The sequence below is a fragment of the Antrostomus carolinensis genome, unplaced genomic scaffold, assembly GCF_000700745.2.
Source record: "Antrostomus carolinensis isolate BGI_N321 unplaced genomic scaffold, ASM70074v2 scaffold11867, whole genome shotgun sequence".
NCBI classification, from domain to species: Eukaryota; Metazoa; Chordata; class Aves; order Caprimulgiformes; family Caprimulgidae; genus Antrostomus; species Antrostomus carolinensis.
The window spans coordinates 21969-43871 of NW_010326659.1; the positions used below are offsets into that span (position 1 = coordinate 21969).

The following is a 21903-nucleotide window of genomic DNA, read 5'->3' on the forward strand; positions in this document are numbered from 1 at the left end:
CTGTCTGACTTTGATGGGAAGCCTTTATCTTTTGTAGAACATGGTACCATTCTTCCATACCATTTTAGAACTTCAGTGCCTTTATGTTGCAGACAGCCCTTGCTGTCTCACCTTGCTTTTTGCTTTAGTTACCACATGCTGCCTCATTTTCTGGTGTTGACAATAATAACTGTTGGCTTTCTCTTGAAGTGAGCTGGCATGGAGAGAGATTGAAGAAATTCTCATTCGTTATTTCTTCTCTAAACCCCTATAACTCAGCTCAGAAACCTCATTTTGTTGTGTAGCATGAACAGGCATTTCTTCTTGATGGATTTTAGATCATCTGAGCAGCACTGATTCTCTGTCAAGGTCAGTCTGTTTAAAATGAAATTATATCACAAGGGTTTTTCTCTCCCAACTTTTGAGCATTAGAAAAACGTGAACCCTTCTGACAAGAGGTTACACATCATAAGATTTTTTTTTTTTTCATCATATGGTAATTTAGTTTTCAGATCCATGATTTAATTTCTTCTACTCTTTTTCTGACAGCACAGCAAAAGGGTAGTACTGATAGGATAGGAATGAATATGTATTTGCCTTTAATTTCTACAATATTTCACAGAAAGTGAAGTGTCACAGTGCCGTTTTCCCTTGCCCCTCCATCCACGTGCTTCATCAGTGTTACATTTAAAAGACTGTGTAATAGTACAGGACCGAAGCCTAAAGAAAAGTACCAGTTTGAGTAGAGACTCTTAAAGAATTTTTATGTTGGTGAAGCAAGCTTGGTTTCAGGACATAATCCGAGGAGAAGATGCTCCCAGTGATTAGTGGGAAGTAATGCAACCTAAATAATTCAGAAGAGTTTTTATTTAGTTTGATTTTATGTTTTGTGACCTGTGCTCTGTGATGTTTTTCATTCAGTTTTACATTACAGTGATAAGGTGTGCACTCTTTAAGTTCTCAGTGTCTTTTCAGTGTCTTTGAAATCTCAAAATGAACAATTTTCACCTTCTTAACAGGACATGGAGCGGATGTGAAATGTGTTGACTGGCATCCAACAAAGGGGTTAGTTGTATCAGGAAGTAAAGATAGCCAACAGCCCATCAAGTTCTGGGATCCAAAGACTGGCCAGAGCCTTGCCACACTGTAAGTTCTTTCCCACAGACTTTGATTTGCTCAAATAATAGCTCACTTCGTAAAATATTTTTTTTAATTCCTTTCTTAGCTTTTTGCCTCACATCTCTTCAGTCATACACAATTGCTTCAAATATAAAGCTAGTGCTTTAGCTGTGCCAGAAAATCTAGAGGATAGATGAAGTCTTTATTTGGAAAATTATGACTTTAATATTCCTTATTTAAATTTACTTTGTTCTTCCCCGTAGACCTTCTAGTCACACAGTTCTCATTTGGGAAACAGAATTGAGATATGGAAACACAAATGAGATACTTCATCTATCTGAAAAATTTCTTATGCTGCAGTAGAAACGTGTGCAGCAACTGAATGCTGTCTCAATGAGCACTGCCAATGGCTCTGAAGTACGAAAAAACAGGATTAAGGTGTAGGGCCTTTGCACAGAAGCCACAGTATTCTGGTTTAGTAGCCTGAACTACTTTGTTATTGACCTGAATATTTGGGACTGGTAAATTGTCACATTTTTATGTGTCTGAGAAATCGGTATCTGGACGAACAGTCTTGTCTTTCTCTGCTTGCAGACATGCTCATAAAAACACAGTGATGGAGGTGAAGCTGAATCTGAATGGCAACTGGCTGCTAACGGCTTCTCGTGACCATCTCTGTAAGCTCTTTGACATTCGTAATCTGAAAGAAGAACTTCAGGTCTTCAGAGGTCATAAGAAGGAGGCCACAGGTCAGAATTCATTATATTATGTGGATTTTTGGTAATAAGTTTGGATTAAAAATTAAAGTTTTTTATATCCTGGCTTCCATTCATTAGAAATCCTGGCATTATACTTTCTGATTGTGACTTTGTATTTCAGCTGTGGCCTGGCATCCTGTTCATGAAGGGCTGTTCGCCAGTGGAGGATCTGATGGCTCTTTGTTGTTCTGGCACGTTGGGTATGTGGCATTTTCATCAGCATGGAAAGATGTTGGTCGGATGTTCAAGCTATTATACTAAACACAAAATACACTCTTCACCTTTGAATCTGTATTTAACATGCATGTTTATGGTATCATTTTATTCTGTACCTGAGGAAGTTTATGAATATGCTTAATTTATGAAGAAGTTTCCTGTGCAGATGTATTTTAAAGGATGCAATTGCTTGCACAGAAAATAATCTCTTGTTGAGAGATTGATGAATAATTGAAACTCCTAGTTTCTTAGAGCTTGTTCTGAGATGTTGTAATCGTTTTGTTTCTAAATGTACAGTTAACAATCTCTACATTCCCTGAATTCCCTATTAAGAGCAACTGGGAGTGATCAGTTAACCCAATAGAAAAATAAGAGGCTTAAGGTTAGCAGAATATGGGATAGAGGAAGAGGAGCAACTTAACAGCAAAAGCTTTGTATTGTGTCTGTAGCAGTTATTAACCTGTGTGATGACTGATTGGGAATTTTTTTTATGCATCAGGGTTGAGAAGGAGGTTGGTGGAATGGAAATGGCCCATGAAGGAATGATCTGGAGTCTGGCGTGGCATCCCCTTGGACACATTCTCTGTTCAGGCTCAAATGATCACACCAGGTATTTCCAAGTATTTAAATAAAAGATCTAAGGGAATGCATGTACATTTAGAAACTAGAAGGGTGCATTGCATCAGCGAACAAAGAATAGATTGGGATGATTCTGACACATGACTAGTGGGCAGAGCAGAGAGACAAACTTACCTAAATGGGAAGGCGCTGACATTTTACATTAAAAGGTAGAGCCTAACATCTTGTCCTTCATTTAAGGAATCTTTAAAAAATACTAGGATTTTGGATTGATGTGAACTTTGAAATCTCCTGAAGAAATCTGTAAAAAAGAGTTGTAGTTTCTTGCTGAAGAAATATTCTCATCTCCATAGCATTTTTTTCCCCACAGATAATCTGCTGATCATGTCTGTCTTTTCACATTGCAAACATGTTTGGAGGCATATAGTTTGTGCTTTTAGGTTGAACATGCTGTAAAATTATTTACTCCATTTATAAAATGGGTGCATTTTATAAATGGAGTAAATTTTTATGTGTGGATGTGTATTGGCAAGTTTCGTTGTATATGAAGAATGTATTTGAATTGTGCAAGAAATTTTTTGAATAGGCTAGAAAAATATCTGTCTGTTCGGGATCTGATGTTGATGCCTTGTACTTATACCTCTTACACTTTGAAGTATCTTCTGAGTGTTAACTGTATAATTCAATATGATAATTGTTGTTTTCTTATTTTTGGTTTGAACCTCACACCTAATGTTTAGATCTGGTGCTGAACTTCATTTAGTAAGAGTTGAATCCTAATATAGTTAAGATAGCATGCTAAAAATGAAAGAACTAATTAGATTAAAAGTAGTTACTACTTGACCCTTTATTGAGATTGCATAACTTCCTTTTGACAGCAAGTTTTGGACTAGAAATCGTCCTGGAGATAAAATGCGAGATCGTTACAACTTGAATCTGCTCCCTGGGATGTCAGAGGATGGTGTGGAATATGGTAAGGCAATTTTCCTTAATATGGAAGAAGGAGGGTTGGGTTCAGGAGCAAGCCTAGGTTGTTAGCTGACACTAGAGCGCAGGTTCTGGGTGAAACTATAAAACAGTACTATAGCATTGGTGACTACCCAGATAAAGATATTTCTCTATGAGGATAATCTTACTCTCCATGTTATCAGCGATCATTATTCCAACAATGAGTTTTCTTTTGTTTCTGCAGCTCCGGGAGGTAAGACTTGCTGTGTCAATCACAGGAAGGAGGTTTGGCTCTCCCTCTGGCAATATCTCCAGTTTACTTTTCTTCCTGAAAACATCATGTGACTCCAAGATTTCCCACAGTCCTGAACTACAGCAGAAAAATCTTTCAAATTATTGAACTTGACTAAAACTTTACCTGCCTCTTAAGGATTTGTCTTCGTAGTTTTAGGCTGCTTGGAGTTGTCTAGCTCTATGGCATGCCTCAGCAATCTTTTCATTTCTGGGGTTGCATCTGTTTCTTCAGATTTTTTGATTATTTGATCTTTTGTGTTTGGGAATATTAATTAAAATGCAGTGCTTCAATCCAATATAAGTTATAAAATATATAGATTTGTTATAACAAAAATGGGAATGGGTTATTTCAGTTTCTGAGCTTCTACCCTAAATGTGACTTTCCTGAAAGGACATAGTTTCTGACCTTTTGGGGTGTATTTATGAATCTGAATTTGCAGTTCTTTTAATATCCTTTAATTCATGTATGGGATTAAAATGTGACCCACCAGCTGTGAAATATGTAATGATAGCAGTGGTAAAAGCATGTTAGAATCCAAAGGGATAAAATGATAATGTAAAGAAAAATGTTCCAAGTATAAATATTTATTGGTTGTCTCTAGATGATCTGGAACCCAATAGTCTTGCAGTTATTCCTGGGATGGGAATACCTGAGCAATTGAAAATAGCCATGGAGCAAGAGCAGATGGGTAAGTGGTTACTATGGGGAAGCATTTTCCTGAACTATCCAGATACTGTGTGGATATTCTCTTCTATTCCTTTCATATATTTTGGTAGCACAGACAGTTTCCTAAAGGTTGTGCTTATTTCCCATGTAAAGAAGGAAAAGTTGAAAACTTCTTTGTATTTTTTGCTAAATAAGTTGTAAGGAGAGTAACAGGATTTCTCTGTAAACCTGCATTGCTTTGACTCTTTGTCTCCCTGATGCTGAAGGGAAAGATGAGTCCAATGATATTGAAATGACAATCCCAGGACTGGACTGGGGAATGGAGGAAGTAATGCAAAAGGACCAAAAGAAGGTGCCACAGAAAAAAGTGCCCTATGCAAAACCAATACCAGCACAGTTTCAGCAGGTAAGTACTTGATACGCAGTAAACAGAAGAACAACTTGTTATTTTCTCAATTTTCAAGAAGTATGTGGCTGTGGAAATGCTTTGGGTTTCCAGTATCAGCTCTTTTATTTCAACACCCAGTGCAAAATAACTTACCACAGTTCTTAGTTTAACTACTATTTAAGCATAAAATATTTGGATAAATCCCTTATATCTTGTATTTGTACCTGGAAAATAAGATGTTTTAAGATGCTGAAGTTTTATTGTGCAGTGGTTTTAGCTTCTGATTATGCATACTGCACAACCTTCCAGTGTATCTTTTCCCAGTGCAGCAATTACATACATGTTCCTCAGAATTCATCTTGTGTTTGCTATTCTTTACAGGCCTGGATGCAGAATAAAGTTCCTTTGCCTCCTCCACCTGAGCCATTGAATGATAGAAAGGAAGATATTAAGCTGGAGGAGAAAAAGAAGACACAGGCAGAGATTGAACAGGAAATGGCAGCACTTCAGTACACAAACCCACAACTCTTAGAGGTACGTATGTCAAGGCAGTTACTAGCAGATGTGTTTTAGTGCTCTGTATGATACATTTGGACCTCCACACTAAAATATGTATCTTCCTTTTGCATTACTGTTTTCAAATTTTTTCAAAAAACATCTGATTTAACAGGACATTGAACTTCACGCATGATACTATAATAACTTCAGCGAAGTCCTCACATTTCAGTTAACTAATACTGATCTATGGATCTCTTCAGTTGTATTTCTGTTAATTAAGAGAAAAGCACTAGATCTTTTTAAACTCCAGAGAAATGAGATGGTTGCTTCTGATTTTTAGTTGTTACATATACTTCCATGCTTAGTTGATTTTCTGGGTCTCTCTTTTTTGGACAGCAATTGAAGATTGAGAGACTTGCACAAAAGCAAGCTGAGCAAGTGCAGCCACCACCTCCAGGAGGCTCTCTTCACGGACCCCAGCCTTTTCCAGGGCAAGGCCCAATGTCACAGATGCCTCAAGGGTTTCAGCAGCCCCTTCCACCTCAACAGATGCCAATGAATATGCCTCAGATGGGACCTCCTGGTCCACAAGGACAGTTCAGACCTCCGGGACCCCAAGGACAAATGGGACCTCAGGGCCCATTACACCAAGGAGCTGCAGGTCCACAAGGGTTCATGGGACCACAAGGACCTCCAGGCCCCCAAGGACCTCCGCAAGGAATGCCACGGCCTCAGGATTTACATGGACATCAAGGAATGCAGAGACATCCTGGTCCTCATGGGCCAATGGGACCTCCAGGTCCACAGGGTAATGCTGGCCCACAAGGCCACTTAGGACCACAGGGTCTGCCTGGGTCTCAAACTCATTTAGGACCCCAGGGTCCACCTGGCCCACAAGGTCACCTGGGTCCTCAAGGTCCCCCTGGTGGTCAAGGAATGCAAGGGCCACCTGGTCCCCGAGGAATGCAAGGACCTCTTCCTCATGGCATGCAAGGAGCTCCAGGATCTCAAGGGATGCAGGGCCCTATATCTCAAGGGCCTTTGATGGGACTTAATCCAAGAGGGATGCAGGGTCCACCAGGACCCAGAGATAACCAGGGACCTAATCCACAAGGGATGATGATGGGTCATCCACAAGAAATGAGAGGTCCTCATATGCAAAGTGGTTTACTAGGACATGGTCCCCAGGAGATGAGGGGCCTCCAGGGACCCCCACCTCAAGGTACAATGTTAGGACCGCCACAAGAATTGCGTGGGCCACCAGGTCCGCAAGGCCAGCAGGGACCTCCACAAGGCTCTTTAGTGGGGCCTCAAGGAAACATGCAAGGACCTCAGGGACAACCGAATCCTTCAAGGGGGCCGCACCCTTCCCAGGGCCCTCTGCCTTTCCAGCAGCAGAAAACACCTCTGTTGGGTGATGGGCCTCGTCCCCCGTTTAATCAGGTATGTGTCAGTCTGTATAACGAGAGTGTTAAGAATGTACAAATGATAATGTCACGTGGTAGAAATGCAGAGCAAGAGCTGAGGGGCTGAAGGTTTGATACACTTGCAAGACTTGGGCCTCAGAAAAACCTAAATGATAATGAAGAGAGTTATGTAGTTTGGAAACAGCAGAGGTTACTGTAGAAAAGGATCACTGGAAATACTGGTACCAAAATCAATGTCTTCTATGAAAATCTTTAACCTGAAGAGAAACTCCAGGTTTTTTAATTGAAAGACACTGAACTGTCTTAAATGGGGAATTTCCCGGGGAGTAGGTAAACACTAAGAAAAGTTGAATTTAAGCAAACTAAACATAAGAAAACTCATATGCATTAATTAAGGCAAGTTACTGCCAACTCTCAGTTGTCCCAGAGTAGTTAATCTGAACTATGAGATTAACTGGTTCAGTACCATGGATGCTGACACACCTGGAATCAGTTTACATCTGCCTGAATTTAGGAGTTCAAACTAAGCACACAGGAACATGGCTATCCTGCTTCCTTCTCTGGCATAGAAACCATTTAGCCACCTTTGTACTTTCTGGAGCACAATTTAAGCAACTGGTGTTGTACACTGTTAACTTGTTACTGCACCATTTGCCAAGAAGCACGAGAGGGAGCACAGGTATCAGACAGGTTTCTGTAGGACTAGCCCAGGTCTGGTAGGGCGAGTGCTGAGCTGGAGCTGCTCAGCAGGGCCTGGATGTGTGCTGACCACTGCACCGCCAGTTAGACATCCCTGTGCTGTGTTGCCTTGGCACTCAGCTCCAGGAGCGTTCACCAGCTCAGAAATATAGTCGTGCTTAGCTGACCTGGAGTTCTGGAGAGTGTCGCTTATAGACACACCAATTAATTCTGCAGGAATTGAGTCAGGTTTTTATTAAGTCTGGTTCAGTACCAGGTGCAACCTGCTCTGCCTTCTTCAGCATCTGTCACAATGAGTGATGACATACTGAAGTGAGCTTTAACTCAGTGATTCCATTTCAGATTGAGGCAGAGTAGCCTACAAATTGTGGTTTTATTTGAATATTTTTTTCCTTAAAAATAAGCAATAATTCCCTCCAGAACTCTCTTAATGTGACACTACTGCTGAGATTTCAAAAGCATCAAGGTTAAGCGAACAAGAGTTGTTTCCACAACTGTCTAACTTAAACTAGCATAAATTTTTCATTGCTATCCCAGGGAGACTAACTTTTGTGCTTTGAGAATAATTACCAAGCTTGTGTGTGCATAAAAGTTTGTGCATTTTTACGTATATGTTAACACTCTGGTCAGAATTCAGTAAGTTGCTTTTGGCAGGTGGACAGTTAATTTCAGTGAATACTGTTATCTTGAAGTCTTTTATGATACTAAGAAAAGACAAAGCAAGGTATTTTTGATTACTTTCCCTTCTTTGTGCAGCTTTAGTATGGCAATGTCTTTTAAAAAATAACAGATTTTAAAATTTGTGATGTCAATTTTTGCTCTGGTTTGCTTCTTTGTAATATGAATATAATAACAGTTGCTATTTAAAAAGGCCCCATCTGTGATTTTTTTAAAACAATAGGCTTTAGCTTATTTTTTACTCTGATTTTGACATGTATCTTCTGTAAACTTGTGCAAATCACTTGCCTTCCTTTTCAGTAGCAGAAGTGTATGAAATTATATCTGCTTTATCGAGGGCCTGTGACATTAATAGTGAATATTTACACGTATTTTTAAAGGTTGATCTCCATATCAGATGCCACTATTACCTGCATCTGCTATACACTGAAAGCAGAGGTTTACTGCAGAGTTTGTGGGTGCAATGTACATTTATTCCTGAACATGAGATCTTCTACCTTCTGCAAACATGAAACAGAAGCGAGGACTGTTTATAAGGAGGAAATTGCCCGAGACGATTGTCAAAATTTTATTCTGGAGATAGGCATGCTGATATTAAAATGCAGATGGATAAATAGAATATTCCCAAGTTAACGGTACTACTTTGGAGCTCTTTTGCTATTGCTCATTTAGATTTGATCTTATCACATTCCTTTTAGATAGATGTGCTGAATTTCATCTCAACATCATGGTTGAGTCAGGTACTAGTACTTCAGCCCCAGTCTCTTGTCCACACAGAGAAAAACTTTAGGAACTTGTGCAGTATTTTAGAAGAAATGGAATTTCTTTTTTATGGGTGAATTCAAAGAATTCTTTTCCCCTTCAGTGCATAATTTGAATTGATACAGATGGCTATCATAAAATGGCAGTGCCATTTGCATATATATGGAAGATACACCAGGAACGTGGAGCAGTTGTGTTCTGCTGCACCAGCTTATCTGACGTGTGCAGAACCTCAGCCGGCGCAGGGTGAGGTGCTGTAGCCACAGCCGCCTCGAGGTGCGGGGTACCTGAGGCCGTTTTCAGCTTTTGCTACAGTATCTCCTTCTGAGCTGTACATACTCATTTTTCAGTTTTGAGCCCATTTTGGGGCCTAGAATGTATTTTGAAATGAAAAGCATGTGCAAATGCGGTGTTATGGCTTGGTCTTCCTATCTTGTCAAAGTGCTATTTGTTTGGAACAGAAGTTTTTGCTATATACTAAGGAAGCTCAATTAGTGAGTGCTAAAAACTGCTGCTTTGGTTAAACACTAGTGGCATAAATTTAAGAAGTTCAATTAAGTTTATTAAGTAAGCATATGCTAAATATATGAGAAATCATGGAACTCCAGCAGGGTTTTGGTCAAGAATGGCAGAAACACAGCGATAGCTGGATCTTTCCTAGTCAGGGAATTTATTGCTTCTGGACTTAAGTCAACATTCATTCAGTAGGACAGTATTTTTGGGGTTTTTTTTAATAGACATTGGACCAGGCCTTTTATTTTTCCTTTTGTTTTTTTTTTTTTTTTTTCCCTCCTGCCAAAGTCTTTACAAGATTACTCGATGCAAATATATTTGTAGTATATATTTTGTGTTTATCACCTATATTGCAGTTGAATATAAATGTTTAATTTAAAACCAGTATTTCAAGATATGATGGGAAAGATACACAAATGAACTTACTGCTTCTCTGCAACCAGAAAAAAAAGAGGTAGTGTTTCTTAAGAATTAATGTAGAACATGAAAATTACTTGATTCATAGAGAGATTAAGCAGTATAATTATTAGTACAATTAGTACAATTAGTGATGGAGCATAGGTATTTACAAACTACCTGCAGTCTGCAGGGTTTTTTACAAACCAATATGAAGGCCAAGTCTAAATCTTACATATTAGACATATCTAGAAAAAAAAAAACAAACACGTGTTTAGCGTTTGCTGGTATGGGTTTTGGGGGGATTTTTTTGTGTGTGTGAAGTCAACATAAAAAGGTTTTGTATAGCAATATTGCAAGTTTCAACTCTGTCTTGTTCACAGTGGTATGTTTTTATTGTTGGATCTCATTGCTACAATGTAAGTTATGTAGTGCCCCCTTTTAGTTCCAGTGAAGCACAAACCCAAATGATGACTTTTTGCCTGGGCTTTGCTGTTTTAAGGGCAGAATTGGACAGTTCAACCACACTGTTTCCCAAACAATGTTATAGTCGGTCCAGTGCAAATGTGGTGCCTGTAGAAATCTTTAATGAGTGTGTGACACTGAATTTAAATAACATTTTTTTGAATCCTTTAAAATTCACAAAGAGAGGAAAAAACAACAAAAGATTTTATATGTATTTTATTTTTTCTTTGGGATCATATAACTTCCACAAACCTCTGCCTACTGTACTGTTTCAGCTTGAGAAAAGCAGGCAACTGCAGCTTCTGCTTTAGCCTTGTCATTGCTTAATAGCCCATTAACACCTTGTCTCTTGGTGCTTAGCCAAGCATTAGAACTTTATTTTGATCCTAGATTTAGAATTAGGAAAAGTAAACTTTGCCAGCACGTTAAAAATGAAATTAATGTATTTCCATGTTAACAATTTACAAAGGTTTATGGGAGAGGTTCTCTTATGGCCCTGTTGTTGTCCTCCCCTGTCCCAACATTCTTGGCACTTTTCTTTTTTCATGGTTTCATTTTTTTTGTCTGTACAGCTCTTTACCTGCATATAAATCAGTACCTGATATTTTCCAAACAAATATACAACTTCTTCATCTTTTCTAATAGGCAGCTAGAATATGAGCTTTATCATCTTTGGTTGTTAAGGGTAAAATATTAGTCCTTGAAATGCTAAGTTTCCTATAAAATTGTGTTTCACAGACAGTGACTGAAAGACATTACTGAATGTCTGAAAAATTAGGCTGAAACATTTGAAAATCAGCTGTTTCTGTTGTAAAGCCCATGAAGATGCAGTCTTTACTGTTTTGCCCCCTTACAAAATGCTTAAAAGCAAAAATACTCACGCATGGCAATTCACATGGCTTTTCTTATTATGTGCTCATAGGATGGACAGAACCCAGGTCCTCCACCACTGATACCAGGTCTGGGGCAGCAGGGAGGACAAGGTCGTCTTGGCCCTCACAACCAAGGACCTGGTCTTAATAAAGGTAATTAAATATCTTGTCTGTTCTTCTGTGAGTACTTCTCCTAAAAGAGGCTGTTACAGTGCAGTGCCTCTAGACAGAGAAGGTTACAGCAGAGCACAGGGCCCTGCCTGAGAGGAAAGATTCCATAGACTTGGGCTGGAATATGGAGGAAAAATTTTCCCCAAAGAATTATGTAATATGAAATGTATGGTGTATGCTTTGTAGAAATGTACGAACTAGAGCATTCTAGAGCGTTTTTAGAAAACGTTACAGAAATCTGCTATGATTTTTTCCCTCAAGGTGACTCCCGTGGTCCACCAAACCATCACATGGGCCCTCTCTCAGATAGAAGGCACGACCAGAACAGTGGTGGTCCTGATCATGGGCCTGAGAGAGGGTTGTTTCGAGGTGGCCAGGAGTGGGGTGATGGTAGAGACAGCAGGGGCATGCCAGATAGACGAGGACCTCACCCAGATTTCCATGATGACTTTGATCGACCAGATGACTTCCGTGACGACTTCCATCCAGATAAGAGATTCGGCCATCGATTACGGGAATTTGAGGGGAGAGGAGGCCCACCATTGCAAGATGAAAAATGGAGACGAGGTGGACCTGGGCCTCCCTTTCCTCCTGATCACAGGGAATTTGAAGGAGGGGGTTCAAACCGTGGGCCTCCTGGTGCTTGGGAAGGACGGAGACCTTCAGATGATAGATATCCACGGGATCCTGAGGACGCACGGTTCCGAGGAAGACGGGATGAGAGGTAAGAATAAATCTACTCATCTTTTTTTGGGTTAAAGGGTAAATGGAGGGAACTCTTTCTTCCTGGTTTCCTTTTCATTAAGGAGTCTATCTGTTTCAGATTTATAAACTGGAAACCAATAAGGAAATGAAAACTCTAATATACCTGAGTATAGAGTCCATAAAAATCATTCAGTAATAGAAGAAAACTTGAAAAATGGTCATTGTACACAGCAGCTTCCGTGTCTTTAAACAGTAAGTAAAGAGAAGGGAGGAAATTTGTAGAGAAGATCCAGTGACACAGGATGAAGATTTGAGACCGTTTTGATGAAAATTGAGAGGAATCTTGAAGGTTAAAGTGACAAACTTGAACGCTAGAAGTGGATTTTGAGACTTTGTCTCCAGTCACAAACTACAGCATGACTGTAGAGACTTAGAATGAGATGTAATATACTTGTAAGGAGCAGGAACAGTGATCCTACTATCAAATATAAGGGGCAGAGCTACAGCATCTGTTGGACTGTTGAGACTATTTTCTCATGGTTTTGCTTGTAGAAATTTTATTTCTCTTTCTGACTTATTTCTTAACGCCAAGTGAAGAACTCAAAAATAATCTAATTTACAGCAATGTCCATGTTATTGCTGACAATTTCCAAGTAAATCACAAAGGGATGAATTTGCTTCTAGTTACCAATGTAATCAGGAAGATTAACTGTCATAGAAATTGCTCCAGATTTATGCTAGTTAAATTTGGCCTCCAAGGTCTAAGCCTCTCACTGACCACCAACTCTATATGTATAACATGTACTTGTATGAATATATTGTGGTCTCCACATAATGTGAATTTTGTGTGTTTTAGTTGCCTTTTTAATCATTTTCTTACATTCCTTTTACTTTGCATCTATACAGCTCTTCTTTTAGCTATTTTCTACCTAGCTCTGTAAAGATGTACCTTCCTTTTGTGTGAAGAGTATGAAAAGAAATGAACAGTAACTAAAAGAAGGTAACAAAGCCATTTTAAAAAAGTAAAAATAGAGAGAATCCAAGCTGAATGGTCTGCATAGAGAATTATAAAAGACACAGCAGACAACATTTTTAGAAGCTCGAGAGAGATTTTCAGCTCTTATATTGGAAATGCTTAGGGTCTGGAAAATATTTTATGATCATCCTGATTTTTAAAAAGGTTTCAGCAAGAGTCCAAGAACCTTGTGACCTGTAAATCTGACTTTTGAACTAAGAAGAGTCTATTTGTCAGAGTAAAAGTGTTTGTACAGAGAGTTTGGTTTAAAAGGAATCAGCACAGGGCTGTAAAAGGCTTATTGTGCTTGCAAACTTAATGAATTCCTCTGAATGAAGGTGAATTAGGTGTTATTTGCTGCAGATGCTGAGATGAACTTAAGAAACCCAACCACTCATTTAGCTGACTTGGTTTGGAATTTAGATTGTAACTGGTTTGATCAAGCATGAGAGGGAAGTGTGTGTATGTGTGTTTCTAATTTCCCGTCCTTCTCATCCCTGTCCTGTTCTTACTCTACCTGTGCATATCAACATGATGCTTCTTCTGCAGAGACCTGCTCTTCCTGCCTGCTAATCTGCACAGTGTGTAGTTCTGTACATTAAGGTCCTAGGCCTCAAGGAAGAAGATCTGAGAGCAGTCAAACAGGAACTGAGCCCTATGCAAGGCAGGGTTTTACATGTGACTGATGTGAAAAACTGAAAAAGGATATACATAACACAATATTAGGAGCTGTGGCAATGTCAGGCATAGGTATGATAGATTTCAAAACTAAACTATGTCCACAACATTGCCTGGAAACAAAAAGGAAAGGCCCTATTCCTGCTAGCCATAGGATCTTGTGTTGCAAATCTTGGTAATTTACAAGCTAAGCAGAATCACACCATGTCAGTATTAAAATGGGAGGCCCTCTAAAGAACATCTAGAGGATTGTGCTGTTTCAAGGCTAAACAATATTGCTATGTGGTTATTTGAACCATTTGTACCTGAAACTGTTCAATTTGTTTTCCCAAATCATCCAGGTTAATGTAAAATGGTTCATTGTCCATATACAGCACTCCCTCCATCCACTGTTGTACCTATACAGGCACAGCAGCCTCCTCTCTGTATTGTGTTTGTTTTCTGGGAGGTGGAGACAGACCTATTGTTTTTAATTAAAAAAAAAATGTAAAAGTTTAAAAATATTGTATTGTGTTATGACTACTGTTAAAATATTTAAATTTGTAATTAAAAGGTTAATGTTGTTAAAATTCTAAATAAAAGTATCTAAAGTTTTGCTTGTAATAGGATGCACTGTGTCGTTAATGAGCTGGGGAAGGGGATTTTGCACAAAGCCAACACCATCTGAATATTCTGGTGGTTATGGTTTGGCCAATGTGGAACTGGGAAGACAGGGGAGGGTGGGGGGCATCACTGTGAATGGGCAAAGAGTGCTCCACATTATCTGTGCTTTCACTGAGGGGTGGGCAGCAGCATGGGGTCGCACTGTGAGGACTCCTGAACCAGAGTGCCTGCCAGCACCTAAACATCTCACCTGTGCTTGCACAGAAACTGGGCTGTAAACTAAGACAATCATAACAACCAGTGCCTAGTGCACACTTCTGGAGTTGCAGTAATACACAGAACTTGGATGTGCTTTTACAAGCACTCCAAGTGTTTCAGCTGACAATGTAAAAACCAAAACTACTAGTATTCATGCAGCCATCTGTAGGCTTACCTGAAATGGCACTGACAGTTCATTAAGAACCATTCTTCTCTCCGAAGATCTCTGTTAAAACCCCAGTGTGACACTGGAGGAACTATACTCATTTAAGACGAGATGCAGAACCCAATCATACCAAATTACTGAAGATGGCATGGTCCTTAATAGTAGGAAATTATCAACTTTAGTGTCATAAGTACATTTTGCAAAAGAAAAATCTTCATTATTGCAGTTGGATAAACTGCTCTTCAGGTTGTAGCATGTCACTCTACACGCTCTTCAGCAAACTCCCATACAGAGCCAAGTGCAGTCTAGATTAATTTGCTGAAATTGTGAACTTAGAAGAAAGGAATGAAAAACAAAATGTTTTGTTATAGCTATGATTCTCATTTCTTGTATTTTTTTCAGTTTGTTTTTATCACTAAAATGAAAGGGAAAAAAGGAAAAGGGAAAGTAAGACCACTACAGTTAAGAGAAATGCACTTATACTTCTCCTTACCTCATCTTATATCTATCATCACTCACCTATTGTTTTTTTCCCCTTTTTCATTAAATGAACATAGTGTATTTGACTATTTGACAATATTGTTCTTGTATGAAAACAGAAGGAAATAGGAGGGAAAACTATAAAAATGAATAACCAAAGTGCTCAAAGGCAGAAAAAGAGCACTTTTCCACACTTACAAATCCTATTCTAGTAACTGTAATCTGTATGTGCTATGGTATAAGTAAAACAGTTCAGAAATTAGTTGATTATTAAACTGAAGCTGACTCAAGTTTATCAATCTAAATTCTGCCCAAAAAGCTCATCTGTACCATGTTCTTTCTTGTAGCTTCAGAAGAGGAGGACCCTCGAGACATGAGGGCCGGGGACCCAGGGGGAGAGATGGCTTTCCTGGCCCTGAAGATTTTGGGCCAGATGACGCTTTTGACTCTCCAGATGAAAACTCAAGAGGAAGGGACCATGGTGGTCGGGGGCGAGGTCGTGGTGCTCTTAGAGGTGAGGGGAACATTCTTCCACACTGAAACGCAAGGATAAGGCAGCAAAGACATTTCTTGGTCAAGTTACAGTATTTTCAGGAATACATTGTCTCTTCTCACTGCTGTCCCCCGCATCTCTTACTGCTCAGGAGGCCGGAAGGGTTTACTTCCCACTCCAGATGAATTTCCACGCTTTGAAGGAGGGCGGAAACCAGAATCCTGGGATGGAAACAGAGAACCAGGTAAAAAATTTGGTGTGGTTTGTTTTAGGTAATAGGCTAGACTTCTACAATATAACCACTTAAAATTATGTTTTTTATCACCTTTTTCCTGTACCTCACATGCTCATTACCAGTCATTTACCGCAAGAGAAGCAAAATACAGTTCTTTGGACTTCTAAATTTAGGAAAAAAATAACTATGCAGAATTTAACTGTCTCTAAGTGCAGATGTCTCACTGACCAAAAAATGATTGTGGCCTCAAAGTCTTGATTTTAGGTTGAATTTTTGTACAGCCCAGAACTGCCTGTTGTCATTTGTGGATGCCTCAAGCATGTCTCGTGGGGTTTTTTTTGAGATGTATATTAATGCCAATAGTAATCTTTCTCTTGGGTGGTATTTTCTCTGTTGTTTGCAAAAATAATGTTTTCAGCATTATGGCAAAACTAAGTTTTAGAATGACATGGAAAAAAATGAGCACAAATGACACATGAATAAATGAAGATCTGATTGCCTCTAAAATATATAAAAATATTTTATAGTGAAAAGAACACTTTAGATCCGTCACTTCTTTCCTTCCCATAATCTTTTAAACCTGTTTTACCTTTAGCTTTCCTGCAACTAATTCATCTAATGTTTGCTTGTTTGTCTGTTGGGATGGTGGGGGGGGGAGAAGTTTTATGTAATTTTAACTTGAAATTGTGTGACAAGTAGTGTGGACAGTATGTAAATTTATGTGACTGCTCCAAAAATGAGGAATAATGATCAGATGAACACTACTTATTATCCTGTTTTTTCTCTTCATGCTCAGGTCCTCGTCCAGATCACCCTCCTCATGATGGGCATTCTCCAGCTAACAGAGAACGTTCTTCTTCGCTCCAGGGCATGGACATGGCCTCATTGCCACCACGTAAACGTCCCTGGCATGATGGACCAGGGACCTCTGACCACAGAGAAATGGATCCTCCAGGTGGACCACCAGAGGAGAGGGGCAAAGGTAAAAAGCCCATGTTATTGAAAACCCTGTGTAACACCAGCACATTTTTCAGCAGCAGGCTTATCCAGAATTCCTCATCTATTCAGAGAGGATAAAGCTGAACTGGTAAATATTGGATCTTACAAGCTGTGAAGCCGAAGACCAATCTTATAGAAACATAAGAACAGAGGGTTTTCTGGGACATCAAATCCAAACTTCCTCTCCAGCATCGTATAATCCTCTTCTTTATTGCTCTGTTCAAAAGCAGTTTGGCTCCCTGTTGGAAAACTCTTGTTAAGAGATTTTTTTCCCCTACTTTTCAGAATAGTTATTTGTTAATATTCATGCTTGTGCTAGCATCATTTAACTCAGATATCTTTCCTGTCTCAGCCTGCATTCTGTTGGACTTCATGTACCCTGACTTTTTTAAAGTCTTTCCTTGCAAGTTCTCTACTTGTAAGAGTGCTAAGCATGGCTATCTATGATCAGACCAGCTTGTCTTCAACAATAGAGAGTAGCAGTTACTGAGGGAATAGTGTTAAGAACACTAAGTCTGTAGTGATATGTCCCTGAAATGCTCTCTAAACCTATGGAGATCTGTATTTCAGTGTCTTACTGAAATATTATTTTTATATTTAATGGTTTTTGACAGTTAACTTGTGTGCGTCTCTAATTGCTTTAAGAGTCATATAAACTTTTGACATCCTTGACATCCACAACATCCACAGACAGAGCTCTAAAACTTAATTGCAGTAGACTATGCTTTAAAAAAAATAAAGGAAGGAAAGTGTTTTTCTCTTGTTTTAAGCCTATCATTCACTAGTTTCATTCAATGATGTCTTGTGTTTTAATCGGAACAGTTGAAAGTTGATCCCTTTTATTTCTGAATGCTACCTCTGACTGCATCAAACTCTACCATTTCCAACTTGAACTAGCTCTTCTCCAAATCAGAGCTCTGATCTGTTTAGTTGTTCCCCCTGGGAAGCTGTTCTATATCTTTAACTATCCTTATCACTCCATATATACTATTTTCAGTTTTAGCTTATCCTTTTGTAAATTAAACAGAGTAACTAGGAATTGCACACACTAAGATGTGGTTTAACCACGTATTTCTACAGTTCACTTGGTTTTGTTTTCTCCATTCTTTTCCTAATAGCTCCTGATGTCGTATTTCTGTCTTTACTACTGAACAGTCATGTAGCACTGTCATGCAACTGGCTAGTGTAACCCATAAAATATTAATGTGAAGTTAGTAGCTGGTTCAGAGCCTATTGCCATGTAGGCCATTTCCACAATCATCCTATCAGCCTTGTACCAGTTCTTGATCCTTTTTCTTCTTACAAATCTTAGGATTGCTATTGTCTTTTTTTAATGTTGTCTCTTTTTTGATGTCCTCATATTGACTATCCACTGTTAGGCAGTGATCAGTGAAAAAGGTCCTTCTCAGTTGCTTCCAAACGCTGAGCTGCCAGCCTATAGTTGAAATTTTTTTTTGTTATACCTCTGCTGCATGCTTTGTCTTTGATGCCACTGAATTTCATTCCACTTCTCTTATTGTTATGCTGAAGCTCATTTAGTTTTTTAACCATATGCCAGTCCTCTTCTGCGTGCACTGTATTTCCAGTGTTGTATTAACAGCAGGTTTTATCATTTGTTTGCAGATGTTTTTAATAAAACTCTGCTGGTAAACTCCTCCTGTATCAATATTTTTCCTTTCAAAACTGCATGTTGTATTTCTCATTTAGCCAGCATCTTATCAAATCCGTAAGGATTCCTTCTCCAGCTTCAATAATAATTTGTGATAACTCTATCCGATTCTTTATTGAAGTCATAACAACTGTTAACTACCACACTTCTTGCGCCTACACAATTCATTAATGTACTAAAGGAAGTTTAGAACAATGGCAGAAAACCTTATAAACAAAACATGAACAATATTTTTTCATATATGGGCTGTGTTACCTTCAGTTGTATTGGTAAAGTCATTTGAAGATTAAAACTTCATTAATTATAAACTCTGCAGAACAATTTGGTCTCTATTTTGCACAGAACCAAGCAGAGTCAACAACAAAAAAAATCACTTGCTAAAGTGGAACAATAATATCCTAACTTAGCTGTCGCACGTGTCCATAAAGCACTGAAGTACTGTTACTACTTTTTTTTTTCCCCCAAGAAAATACTGGTTGTTATTTTGAGCTACTGACTTCAGGGTTTTTATGTCAATTTATATATCAGTACTAAAAAGATCTGTGAGAAGTAGAAAATCCTGTTCCTGGCATTAAGAGCTCATGTAGTTTATGCTCCTGGTTAGTAGTAAAATACAGCATTTTTCCATTATTTCTAGTAAAAAGCAGAACAAAACTAATGTTACTCATTGTCTTCACCACCAACCTCAACTGATCCATCAGTAAAATATCTTTGTTTAGGGGGAAAAAAAAAAGTATTTTGCAATAAAAATAGAGAACCACAGATGGTGTTAAAGCGTAAGAATCAGGTATGGGCGGCAGATTGGAGGATATCACGACTATCACTTTTCTAACTTACAGTCAGCAATCACTTAAATGAAGTAGCAGATATAATCTCCTTTAATTCCTAAGGAATTGCTTGATTGCCGTCCATCTTCTGGACCATAATGGAGATTCTAAATCTATGTAAGAAAAATCATATAGAGAGAGGAGGCATAAAATTACAGGTCTCAACTACATTTGGTCTGTGAATGATTATACCACAGAACTAGCTAAATATATGGTGTGTCTAAGAGGCATGGCTTAGACTTCAACATCAGTAACTGCTTGTGCTTCATTCTTAGGACGAGGAAATTCAGGACCCTCACAGAGAGCACCAAAATCTGGGAGGTCTAGTTCTTTAGATGGAGACCATCACGATGGATTCCACAGGGATGAAGCTTTTGGTGGAGGCCCTGCAGGAGGCAATAACCCTTCTCGAGGAGGAAGGAGCGGAAGTAATTGGGGAAGAGGAAATAACATGAACTCTGGTCAATCAAGAAGAGGAGCATCTAGGGGTGGTGGAAGAGGCCGATAGAAGAGGCTTTGACTGGGTCACACCCAGTCCTTCCTGGACAATATTTAAATAGACTGCTACTCTGGACTTACAAAGTAACCCTGCAACACCACAAACCTGGATTCCTAACTGGGATAACTGAATGTGCATTAGTTCCTAACAAGGGTCTTTTCCTAGATCAACCAACTGCTACTAGCTGCAATTTTGTAGCTAGCTTTCTGTTTTGTCCTCTCCACCCGTTTTCCTCACCTTCTTTTTACCTACTTGGTTTTGTGCAGAGCTGGAATTTTTTTTAAGTGTTGTGAGATATGGAGCACCTCCACAGATTTCAGTTCACCTCCAGAGAGAAACTTGTTTCTATATGTACAGTTTGTCAGAAGTTACGTTGTTTTTGTATGAATACAGAATGTAATTTGCGCAAAAATTAACAAAAAATCAACAGTGTGTGATTCTTTACTCACCTATTACTATAAAGAGTTGTTTTTAGGCAAACCTGGGTATCAGACGGAGCAACAAAACTACCTCCTGAAATCTCAACCGTTTAAAATACTAATAGATGATTTCTAGGTTTTTTATCCTGTATAGGCAACTTCAATTTTCACCTTTAGCCACAGCTGTCTACAGATTACAAGTGGTGCTGACGTTAAAATTCCAAAACATGGGAAATCACCGCTGCTTGCTAGTGTACTGTCCTGAAAGAGAAAAACATGGAACACCATTTAGAAAAAGCTGTCATAGACATAGTGTGAGTTATAACCTGGACTGTCGGCAAAATAGACATTGTGACAAGTAATGTCATTCTGTGCTTCACCTGGGCAAGTCAAATATTTTTGTTCAAAACAGCATCTGTTTATAGAAACTGAGGAAGAAAAGTTTAGCCGCTTGATTAATATAGATGCATATGTTTTACAATGGCTGTAGGATGCATTGCTTAAAGATACGGGTGTTCAGTAGAGTCTGGTGCATTCAAATGCTGAAGTGAAAACCTTGACAGTTGATCACTTTCATCTTAATGGTTTTTAGGTATCTTTTTCTTTAGGCTGTTGTTTCCTAGTTTTCCTGGGGGAGGGAAATAAGGAGGAGGGATTATTCCCATTTCCCACATTTCATAATAAAGCTGCTTACCAACCATGAGTTTTTGTTTTCCCCATAAATCATTCATAGTAATCATCTCCAGTCACCAGGTTATCAAAAGGCTCCTTTAATAACAAGCCTCAATTAAAATTTTATCATGTAAGTACATATTCTATAGCCAGCTGTCAGGAAGGTCCTATATTAAAAGCATAGGATGTAATGTATAGTGATGTTTTTCATTATCAGGCTTGAATTTCATGTTCTGCTGTTCAGGATAATATGGCAAGGTGGTCTATAGCTGACAAGCCTACAGGAATGATACACAGAAGGTATTTTGTCTGACTTCTCATATAGTCAAATTTGCTAAAGACTGACTTAAGTCCTGATGACCTATCCTTATTTTTAAAGAGATCACAGCACAGATGCTTAACTGCTGTTCTTGTTCAGTCACAAGTGGGTTTTTTTTTAATTCATAGTGTACAAAATGGCATTTGAAAATTATAGTAATTAACTCTGATCATTAGTCTATTAAGTCCTTGTCATGGGGCTCTAGAGAGACAGAACAGTCTTAAAGGAATTAACTGGGAAACAGCTGAGATGCACCTGATACAAGTTTGAGGGGGGAAAAAAAAAAAATGCTTTTTACATCTATGTGAAGAAGGGCTTTGGTCAATTTTGGTATATGGCTGGAAGTTAGGATCTATCCTGAAGTTTTAATTATAAATACCAATGATTTAATCATTAGCAAAGGGAAAAGCTTCTCCCTTTTTAAATTTTTTCACAAG

General features: G+C 38.7%; 1 protein-coding gene across 1 annotated transcript; it reads left to right on the forward strand.

Moving 5' to 3' along the window:
* Positions 1-998: 998 nt before the first annotated feature.
* LOC104527839 (pre-mRNA 3' end processing protein WDR33) lies at positions 999-20477 on the forward strand (the record flags this gene model as incomplete). The annotated part of the gene is made up of 16 exons (XM_010171658.1): positions 999-1125; positions 1693-1847; positions 1978-2056; positions 2572-2682; positions 3530-3624; positions 3844-3852; positions 4496-4582; positions 4827-4966; positions 5330-5482; positions 5843-6889; positions 11309-11411; positions 11691-12153; positions 15682-15848; positions 15979-16071; positions 16859-17044; positions 19833-20477. Coding segments are annotated over 16 exons (3248 nt in total), but the record flags the coding sequence as incomplete, so codon positions are not given.
* Between the last annotated feature and the right edge of the window lie 1426 nt (positions 20478-21903).